This window comes from Astatotilapia calliptera, chromosome 15 (genome assembly GCF_964374335.1).
Source record: "Astatotilapia calliptera chromosome 15, fAstCal68.1, whole genome shotgun sequence".
Classification (NCBI taxonomy): domain Eukaryota; kingdom Metazoa; phylum Chordata; class Actinopteri; order Cichliformes; family Cichlidae; genus Astatotilapia; species Astatotilapia calliptera.
This window is the reverse complement of record NC_137436.1, coordinates 15,305,773-15,316,557: the sequence shown is the minus strand read 5'-3', so window position 1 is coordinate 15,316,557 and position 10,785 is coordinate 15,305,773. Positions and strand designations below refer to the sequence as shown.

At 40.6% G+C, this 10,785-nt stretch overlaps 1 protein-coding gene and 1 long non-coding RNA gene across 2 annotated transcripts; one reads left to right on the top strand and one right to left on the bottom strand.

Moving 5' to 3' along the window:
* Nucleotides 1-264: 264 nt before the first annotated feature.
* Nucleotides 265-1,402, bottom strand: LOC145420326 (uncharacterized). Its single transcript, XR_013901626.1, has 2 exons — nucleotides 1,192-1,402; nucleotides 265-1,104 (listed from the first exon to the last, which is right to left on the bottom strand). It is a non-coding gene; the product is annotated as an uncharacterized LOC145420326 (long non-coding RNA).
* aida (axin interactor, dorsalization associated) lies at nucleotides 649-8,912 on the top strand. Its single transcript, XM_026142832.2, is given in 12 exon segments — nucleotides 649-960; nucleotides 1,697-1,763; nucleotides 1,851-1,904; nucleotides 3,393-3,447; nucleotides 3,793-3,856; nucleotides 4,160-4,263; nucleotides 4,424-4,435; nucleotides 6,908-6,984; nucleotides 6,986-7,031; nucleotides 7,195-7,317; nucleotides 8,163-8,280; nucleotides 8,377-8,912. Coding segments are annotated over 12 exon segments (927 nt in total). The 5' UTR covers nucleotides 649-853; the 3' UTR covers nucleotides 8,477-8,912.
* Nucleotides 8,913-10,785: the final 1,873 nt, after the last annotated feature.

The window sequence follows — 10,785 nt, the reverse complement described above, 5'->3', positions numbered from 1 at the left end:
AAGACAAATAAATAAATAAATAAATGAAATAACACTTTTAAATTTTATAATAAAAGGTAATCATGTGGACCCTGTTAGTGTTGTAATAACACATGTTTAACTTGAAACCTTTTAATTATTCCTACATATAATAAGTTTGTGTTCGTTAGCTTGCATTTTGTATTGCCTTAAGACACTGTAGACGTCTATGATTTCTCTTGTTTTGATCGCTTGGTAAGCACATTGAGTATAAGTGTAAAGAATGGTGCTATATAAATAAAACAGTCACAATCATATTGTATTTTATTATAAATATTATTTGGGGGGTTTTCGTTGGAGCTTGTGTTTACTGTTTTTTAAAATTCAAAACAGTGTAGTGAAAGATCCTTATACCTAAAAAGAAAAGAAAAAAATAAAATAAAAAGTGGAGAATACATAAAAAAACAAAACAACCCCAAACAGCCAAACATGAACACTGTTACTTTGCAGTATTTTAACTGTAGTACTGCTTCATAGCTGTTGCTGGTGTATACAGTTGTTAAAAATCCCTGCACCTTTCAATAAAATAGCTCTACTTTCTCCCCGCAGCACTCAAACCTCAAACGCGCCGCGGTGCTCTTCGCCCATTCGGGCGACCCCGAGTCCCGAAACGCGCGCACCCCGAGCTCCAGGCGGGACTTCCTTTCTCCTGCGGATGCGCTGATATTAGGGTGAGCAGGCAGAAAGGGCTTGGTCGGAGTGTCACCGGTCTATCCGCGCGCCTCTGGACAGCAGATGACCTGGCCGACGACTCCGCTGCCGCTGAAGCCCCGTAGATGAATCTCCTCCTCGGCTATGCTGCCCTGAGAGCGCCGCGAGTATCCGCCCCGCCAACATGTCTGATGTCAACAAGACTATTCAGAAATGGCACGCCAGTTTTAAGAAAGGCACAGACTTTGACTCGTGGGGACAATTAGTGGAGGCTATAGATGAGTACCAAATGTAAGTTGCATTCAACATGTGTGTCCTGTGTGTCCACAGCGCTGGTTTAACCCGAACGCAGTCCGGGCGCTGTGCTTCTTCTTCTTCTTCTTCTTTTTTAAAAATTATTATTTTTCCCTTCTCTGGGTCGCCTGTCCCTAAAATCTGCGGGGAAACATGTAGGAGACAGTAGGTGCAAGAAGTTAGCCCGTGTGCTGTCAGTCAGCTCTCGGAGCAGTAAATAAACCCTACCATCCATGACGTGATGTGGCAGTTGTTGCAGTGGGGAGCAGATGTGTTGCCTGATGCATCCTAGCTCTGTCCACAGCAGCACTTTAGAGTTTAAGGGAGAGTCCGTCCATGTAGCCTGTCATGGAAAATCGGTCGGAGCTGCGAGCAGTCTGTTTCATTATGTGTCATGCAATGCAGAAACGGGCCAGTATTCCTCAGAGTGTTGGGAAACAGTCAGCCACACCCTCTCATTGTTATGGGTGGGTTTCATCTGCTGAGTGAGGAATGGTTTCTGCTTCTCAGACCAGATCTTTGTCTTTGCAATTTCCTTAAAATGCGCCCAGCTTCTCTCCCAGTTAATAGTTTATTTAAAACTGCACTAACAATGCAAAAATCTAGATCACTGCAGCGGCTTCTACTGTCCGCAGGGGGGCGCACAGACACACACCTTACCTTATAGGAGTCTTGCAGGGTCTTGCAGTGAATCATTAACGCGTCTAACTGTGTTTCATGTGGGTTCGTTTAGTTTGGCAAGACAACTGCAAAAAGAAGTCCAGTCAGCAAATTCATCAGACTTCACCGAAGAGCAGAAGGTAATCATTACATCCGCCTGCAGCTTCTGCACCGGAGTGCCTGTCACTTTACTTAAACTAACGAGTGTTTTTTTTTTTCTTTTAAAGAAAACTCTGGCAAAGATTGCAACATGTCTGGAGATGAGAAGTGCCAGTTTGCAGGTTTGTATAGGAGTCTGCGTGATTAGTAGCTACAAAAAGGAGGCCGTATCCAGGTTTTCAGAGATGCTGAGGTCATCGTTATTATATAAAAGTAAAATTTGAGCATCGGCAGTTTTACTTATGCATATAACACTTTTGAAAGTGGTCTTGAGCAATAGTTTTCCAGGCTTTCTGAAGGTCTTTCAAAGTTTGTCTTTGGACATTGGCCAATGGTCAGGTCCACTCCTTGTACCTGACCATTTCCAAAGGGAAGTTTTTCCTTGTTAAGTCACTTAACACTAACCAGTGACTCATTCAAGCATAAAAAGGCACCTAATTCAAGGGGTAAAACGGTCTTGTATCTACACATAACAGGCAACTTAGCAAATAAATGATTTAAAATGTTATCTTTAGACACTTTGAGTTTTAAAAGGCATAAAATTGTGATTGTTGGACTAAGTGATTCCCAAAGAGCTATAACTGAAAAGGTGTCCTTAAAATAAGATAAGGAAAAGTGTCAAGTATAGAAGAAAAGAAGTGAGAGGCCTAAAATACAAAACAGTACTTCAAAGCCTTAAGAAACCAGAAAAAATCCATCAAAAACCTGACACATGGACCTGAGAGATCCATCTGACCCTTCAGCTGAGCCATGTACTGTTCAACAAAGCCTCATCAGAAATGGTCTCAGTGGAAGGGTGGCTGTCAGGAAGGCGTTCTTAAGGAAAGGAAACTGGGAGGAAAGGCTGAGGGATGCCAAATTAAACAAGAACTGGACTCGAAATCAGTGCCAAAAGGTTTTATGGAGTGATGAATCCAAGTTTGACATTTTTGGTTCAAATCATCATCGGTAAGTATAGAAGGGGTCAGGAGAGAGGTGTAGTGGTGGGTGTCTACACCCATCTGTAAAACCTTGTAATGATTTGGGGCTGCGTTTCTGCCAGTGTGCATTAGGGATCTTGTTAAAATCGATGGAATAAGAACACAGAAAAGTACAATCAGATTCTGGTCCGTCCAGAAAGTGTTTGATAATGGCGTTATTTTTCTGCCCAAACACACTGCCAATGCAGGAAAAGTATTCCTGAATAGAGAAACACACAAAGAGTCACTGTCAGTCGTGGATTGACCTCCCCTGAGCCTGAACCTCAACATTAATGTGAGATAAGTGTGAGATCGTCTCACATTGAACAGAAGACGACCAACTTCCAAGAAAGAGCTGTAAATGTCATTCAAGAAGCCTGGAGAGCTGTTTCTGAAGACTACCTAAAGAAACCATAAGAAAGCTTGACTAAGAGACGTCAGTTCATGATGAATAAAAGTGATCATAAATCTTGGCTTTCAAGCTCGTTAGAGTTGTTTTTGCCTTGTATGCTGTATGTTTACACACTTTTCTATTTCCCATTATGAATAAATTAGGGGTGGCTCAAGACTTATGCACAGCGCTGCAAAAAATTACATTTTTTCCTGAGGAAAAACAAATACTGAACATATCTTTTGTCTGGGTTTCTTCAGTGCACTCAGTCAAAGGAAGAGTTCAACTTAGAAGACCTGAAGAAACTGGAAACCAGTAAGTGTATGACTGGGTTTTTTCCTGGCTCGAAATGGGCCTCTAAGGGGCGACTCTGCAGAAAAACATGATTGATGTGTGTACAGTAAAGGTGCTGAAACTGTGTGGCCTTATTTGACAGAACTCTACATGCATTTCTGGGCATTTTGCAAACAAATGTTTATTACACTTTAGTAAATGAAAGACGAATTTAAAATGTTGATCTGGTGATTTTTCTTTTTTCCTTTTGCTCTGGCCTGTGGAAACAATTTCTCTATGAAGGAAAAACACTGATGGACAATTTACTGGATATTCTGACATGTTTTAATAGTGATATAATCAACCTAACTCCTTTTTCTTCAACAGTAATTAGAAATGTACTCACCTACAACAAAGAGTTTCCATTCGATGTTCAGCCGGTGCCGTTAAGGTAAAAATCCATCACTGGTGTTATTACTGCTTTGGGCTCGTGCTGCATGTGTCATTGTCTCTCAACATTACTGGATTTACAGATTTTTGTGAATTAATACAATAAAAGAATAACTAATAGATCAACATGAGTCATGTAATCACACACAAGCGTTGATAATTTTATCTTCAGGTCTCTAAAAAAAAAGTGTGTCTGTGAAGGGGGGCACACGCTTTAAATATTTTCCTTACAGGGATATGTAAACTTTATCAGTCCAATGAATCAGGTGTTTTGGGGGGGCGGGTTTGTGTTCCTTGCCATCAGGAAAATCTTTGCTCCAGGTGAAGAGGAGAACCTCGAGCTGGAAGAGGAGGAGGATGCCACAGCGGGAGCAGGTTCAACGGAAGCTTTTCCGCCACGGGCTCCTGGTGCGTTACACCTGTTTATCACCCGCTTGAGTTCACATGTCATTGTTACATGTTGTCGTGTTTTGGAGGATCATCTGACCGTGTGTGTTTGCTTTTTTTTTTTGTCTTTTCTGTTGGTGCCGTGCATGGCTTCACCGCTCATTCCCGCCTGCTTCATTAGCAGCTTTGCAAGGTACAGCTTATGAATGAAAGGCGTTTGAATCTGTCCTCTATTGCATGACTGTGAATAATCCTGCCTCATTCAGAGTTAATTTTAGAACTAGATGCGTATATGTGACTGGAAGGTGAAGTTAATGATTCACTCTTTCACCAACAGAAAGCTTTTCCACTGATCAAGGTCGCCTGATTCCATCAGCTTTGGCCAAACAGATTTTTTTTCAGAGCTCATTTATTAAAATCAGAAATATTTCCTTTATTAGAGTTAAGTACTTTATGGTAAATGTGATGATTTGGCTCTGAGATCATTTCTGTCCTCAGAGGATGTGTTATACCCAACCTAACATCTCCTTGTTCCATCATCATTCCAAAGTGAGGTTTCGAAAACTCTAAATATACAGTTGTGGTCAGACGTTTATACATAGTCATCATGGGCATGAATGTCATGGTAATTTTGGGCTTTTAATAATTTCTTTGACCTGTTATTTTTCCAGGGTGGATGGATTGTACAGCATGCAGCTTTAGTGACTTTAAAAAAGCAAGATTTGCTTGCACAAATTTTTATTTATTTGGTATTTTGTCGAATCCACACAGGGTCCATGCACCTGCAATGACATTTTGTTAAATGTCCCTTAAGTTGCACCTTAAGCAGACGCTTTTGGTAACCACCAAGAAGCTTCTGGCATAATTCTAATTGGATATTTGAACACTCTTCTCAGCAGAATTAGTAGAGTTTATTTAAATTGCTTGATTTCCTGGAGGAGAGCTGGCTTTTAAGCGTAGTCCAAAAATAGGGAAGTTTATTTTAAGGGCTTAATGTTAGCCTGCTTCCCATTTTCCTAGTTTTGATTTGCATTTGGGAACATTGTCCTGTTGGAACACCCAACTGTGACAAAGTTTCAACCGTCTAGCTGCTGATTTGAGGTTAGATGGAAGGATTTGGAGGCCCTAGCGCGTGATGCTCGACAGTCGGTACAATTTTCTTTGGTTTGAAAGCCTCACCGTTACGACCCCAAACATACCTCTTGTCATTGTGGCCAAATAACTCAATCTCTGTCTCGTCTGACCATAACAGTTTTCTCCAGAAGGCATTTGGCTTGTTCATGTGGTGCAAATTTCAGTTGTGGGTTTTGGAGCAGGAGCTTCTTTCTTGGTCAGCATCGTCTCAGTCTATGATGATTGTGTCACCGTGGACAGAGATGCTGGTGTTTCAGACGTTTCCAGTTCATGTGAAGTTTGCGCCTCATTGGTTCCTGGTTTTAAGTTGTTTGATCCAGGAATCTGCAGTTGTTTAGAAATTTCTCCAAGAGACCTTCTTAACTTGATCAATCTAATGAGTCCCGTCAAACAAATCTTTGTTTTATGCCGGCAAAGATTTTCTGCTAGTTGTAGTCAATAACAACTGCTAACGAGAAGTTAGAAGGCCTCAGCCTTGCTAAGTTAAAAGACATTGTTGATTGTATGCGGATGTATGTATAGATTTGAGCCTGTTTGTATACCTTTGACCCTATGGAGATGAGAAAAAAATGCAAAATATATTAAAACTTGTGTTATTAAAGCTGTATGCTGCACTATTATTCTATCCTGGAAAAAACAGTTCACAGAAACTATTAAAAAGCCAAAAAACTACCACGGCATTCATGCCCATGATGAGTGTGTGAGAGTCATTGATGACCTTTTCTAAAAGTGTTCACATAGGATGCTGCGAAATTTGATCCAACAGAAAAGAAGCACAATAAATTCTGTGTCCAATTTAATCATAATGAAACCAAAAGTACGTGAGATTCTCGGGATGGGGGCGAATAGAGGAACCCATATTTTTGTGCTTACAATAGCTCAAACTATATATAAATGTGAGTAATGTACAAGGAGCAGCAGACTTCTTGGCTCAAATCCCAGCAATTACTTGCAGCCCCAATTTTAAATGAGCCTTAACTTTGATTTAAGTAGTCACAAGGGCTTAAAACACATGTGCAGGACTGCCAGTCAGATCCATTAAACTCCACAGTGTACGGTGGGAAACTTTGCCCCCAAATTAGGGTCAAAACGACAACATAATTTGGTCACGTGTTTCCTATTTCCACTGTTGATTGGCTCGTTGGCTGTGTTGTATTCCCTTCTGTTTTAATGTGTCTTTATCTTCTTTCAGATGATGGTTTTTGGTTCACAGCTACAGCTTTGATATTTTTTTGGTTCACTTTATTTCCTCTCGTCAGCTTTGTTTCCTGCTGTAGTTCAAACTTTATTTAGCTAAAGAGATTTAAACCTCTGTAAACTAACTTTTTACTGGCAAACTGCCTGTAGACAAAGCCCCAAAGACAGATATCCATCAGGAAGTGATAGGGACTTAAAGGAGAATGGATTAAACGCATCATTCCTATGGATTGATCAAAATGTGTAAAACTGGTTTGCCAAAATCCCCAACTTGAAACCAGTTTTTAAAACCAGTTCTAACTGCTAATATCTTCTGACCTTTGTCCTTTTATAGGTACCTTGTTACCACGGCTACCCTCAGAGCCTGGGATGACGCTACTTACAATAAGGATTGAAAAAATTGGGTTAAAGGGACGCCGGACAGTGCATTGATCCTTACATGACCATCAGTGTCAAAGGTACAGATCCCACAGTGCACGCCTTCAGCAGGCTGGCCTGGAGTTGCTTTTATAACCTTCACAGCTGCTGCTTTCAGATTGGACACACCCTCTTTTCAGCTGTACTCCCACGCTCTCTGTCCCCTGTACATGAAAACCTCTCCGCCTTTTCCTGTGGCTGCAGATGTAAACGGTGTCGATCTGAACCCGGTGCAGGATACCCCCGTGGCCACCAGAAAGGAAGACACGTACATTCACTTCAGTGTGGACGTGGAGGTCCAGAGACATGTGGAGAAATTACCAAAAGGTAGTCCCCGCCACACGCTGGGTTCACAGCATGCCAAGTAATTTGTGTGATTTTTTTTTTTTTTTTTTTTGCTCAGCGTTCTCCGAGTAGAGGCAAGAGAGCTCCTGCGGGGAGGAGCGGACGACTAGAAAATAAACCTGCAGTGAAAATAAAGCTGTTTTTACACATAAACAAAAACTCCAGGCAGTCCTTCTCACATGTAGCAGATATAAAGAGATGTCTGTGTAGTTTGTGCAGGAGCCAGGAAAGAAGACCACTTGCTGGCTATGAATTCTCCACACTTTACTATTAGTTAATGGTTAATTATTACTGCATAGGTGGCACCTATGTGACCTATGTGGCACCTAAGTTAATTCAATTCAATTAATTTCAGTTCTATTTATATAACGCCAAATCACAACGGCGCCTAAGAGCGCTTTATATTGTAAGGTAAAGACCCCAACCATCAAACGCCCCCCTTTGAACAAGCACTTGGCGACAGTGGGAAGAAAAAACTCACTTTTAACAGGAAGAAACCTCACGCACAACCAAGCCCAGGAAGAGACAGCAACCTGCTGCAAATTTAGAAATATTGTCACCTAGGATTTTGAAATTGATACCATGGATGTATCGCTTAAAAAATCTCATGCAAGTTCTTATCTCAGTTAACTCGATCTCAAGGTCAGAGGTTATGTTTTCTGAAAATCTTGTGAATGCGATAACTTGGGAACAAGGGGAATTTGAAATTGATACAATAGGTGTATCCCTCTGGCCAGCACCAGTATTTTTCCTGATTTAATGTGACTATTAAACATATTCTCTCATATCCTCCTTTAACATTTGAGGTACGTTTACATTTTTTCCAGGAGCAGCTATCTTCTTTGAATTCAAGCACTACAAACCCAAAAAGAGGTTCACCAGCACAAAGTGTTTTGCCTTCATGGAAATGGACGAGATCAAACCCGGGCCGATCGTAATTGAGCTGTGAGTCTCACCGTCCAATGAGCGTTTTCCAGCGTGAACTGGAGAAAAATCTTCTCTCGATTGTGGAGTGAAAACTGCTCCTGTGTTTCATTTCAGGTACAAGAAGCCCACGGACTTTAAGAGGAAGAAACTGCAGCTTCTCACAAAGAAACCACTTTATCTCCATCTTCATCAGACGTTACACAAAGACAGCTAAGTCGGACCACGCTTCGAACCTTCGAAGGCCTCTCTCACATCCACATCCAGCAAAATGTGGTGTTCCCCCTCATCGCATCAAGCAATACTAAAAAAACAACAACAAAAAACCTGTGGTATTTATTTTTTATTTTTTCCATGAGTATTTGAAGAAAGTAAAGTGAACAGAGCTGGATTCCTGTCGCATCAGCTCACACTCAGATTTTAAAGTCTTTGATTTTGTTGTGAAGTGTAGGAAATACCAAGTTTTCCAGAATCCAGAAGTAGCATGTTCAAACCACCTCATTTCAGTCTTCCGTAGCTCACTGATTTTTTTTCTTTTTTTCGGGGGGTCAGGAAGAGGCCGTGAGCATCTGCATCTGAATCCTTCAATGTTCAGTTTAGACTTTTAAGTTCGGCAAACCAAGGAAGACATGAAATAAATTAAAGACAAAACAGCGACAGCTTGTTCCATTGAGCCACAAAAGAAGTGCTTTTTGTAATCCGGGTGTATTTATGAGGTCCGGAGTGCACTACAATAATAAACTTTTATCATTTTTAGTTATGAACGGTTCATAATCACACATCTAAAACAGGTATAACAGACGCAAGAGAGACGAGTCCTGACGTTTCCTCATTTTGTCTTAAAACTAGTGAATTAACAGAAATTTAAAGGGGCACTAACCTGACAAAGAATCTGTTTACTGCCTGTCGCAGACTCTGTCTCACAGTTTTGTTTCCTGCTTTAACATTTACAGTTCCTGACATTTAGCAGCTTTGAATTAAAGGTGGCTTATTTTGCACAGATTCAGCTGCCGCCAGCTCACTAAGTAACAAGTTGTAAGTTTCCCCGCTCAAAATGTCAAACTGTATCTGTTTAAACTTACACTCACTGGACACTTTATTAGGCTATATCTTCTTTTCTTTTTTTTTCAACTGCACATCCACGATGCAAATGCCTGTGAGTTGTTCCACCACATCCTAAAGGTGCTCTGCTGGATTGAGGTCTAAGGACTGGAGAGGCCATTTGAGTGCAGTAAACCTGTTGTCATGTTCGAGAAAGCAGTTTGAGATGGTTTAAGTTTTGCGATCTGGTGTGGTATCCTGCTGGAAGCAGCCATTAGTAGATGGGAACACTGGTCATAAAGGGATAGACGTGGTCAGCGACAATACTCAGGTAGGCTGTGGTGTTTAAACAATGCTCAGTTGGTACCAAGGGGCCCAAAGCATGCCATTCCATTCACCAGCATTTGAACCAGTGTACCTAACGAAGTGCAAGTCATGCAAGAATTGTGCCATCGGAAGTAAACGTGCATATCATTTGAAAAGTACATTTTTAATTTTCATTTGTAATTAAACACTAAGCAAACTCAGTCTGCACTTCATACTGGTTTAGTGAGTAGTCACATTCAGGTTTATAATGACTCAAGTGGGGCCATCACAGGTAACATCTTCAATTTAATCAATGTTTTTTTCTTTTTAAACTTGTAGCACATGTAAAGTGATACTGGTTTTAAAAAAAAAAAACGGTTGGGTTTTTCAGAAAAAATCACAAAGGGAGACGTTTAATGTCCCTATAAATCTGACAGTGGCCACGTGTCAGCGTGGATTTAGAAACGTAGAGGGAAAGAGATGCAGCACGGTCTGCATACTGTGGAAGTGTCTCGCCATGAAGCGGATGTTTAGCACCGGTTTCCGATACGCAGTGTTGGATCACATGCTGTCGTAACCACACAGAGGGTTTTAATCCACTGTTACGTTGCAGATTTCGTGTTGGCTCTGTGTGAATGGGATTACGTTCAGAACTGTTCTCATGCGCTTGTGCTCTTCTTTTTATTCTAGAGACCTCTTTCTTTTCTCGAGCTTTTCACATCTTTCTTTCCATTTTGACTCTATAGATGTTCTTCACTAAAACGTCTTGTAATTTTTGATTTTTAGATTTTATTTTTGTAATGTCACAAAAAAAATCTGGACTGTAAATTAACTGTAAGATACACTAACTGATGAATATACAGTAACCGTGTGTATGTGTGAAGTGCTCTGATGTGGCAGGAGTGAGAACTGTGGAGTGTTTTCGTTTTGGCAGAATGAAGGAAATTGTATCAAACATTTACGGCGTGTTTAATTTCTAATAAACTACAAATGAGGCAGTGTGTTGATTTATTTGAACTGATATTTTTCGAGTGAGGAAAAGTTTATACATTAATATACTGAAATAGAAAAGTTAATATCAAGAAGTGATGCTATTAAGTATTTCAAATAAAAATGTTTAATGTGAAGATGATGTAAAGACAGAAAATTGAGTTATAATTAGCACAGATCAGCACGGAC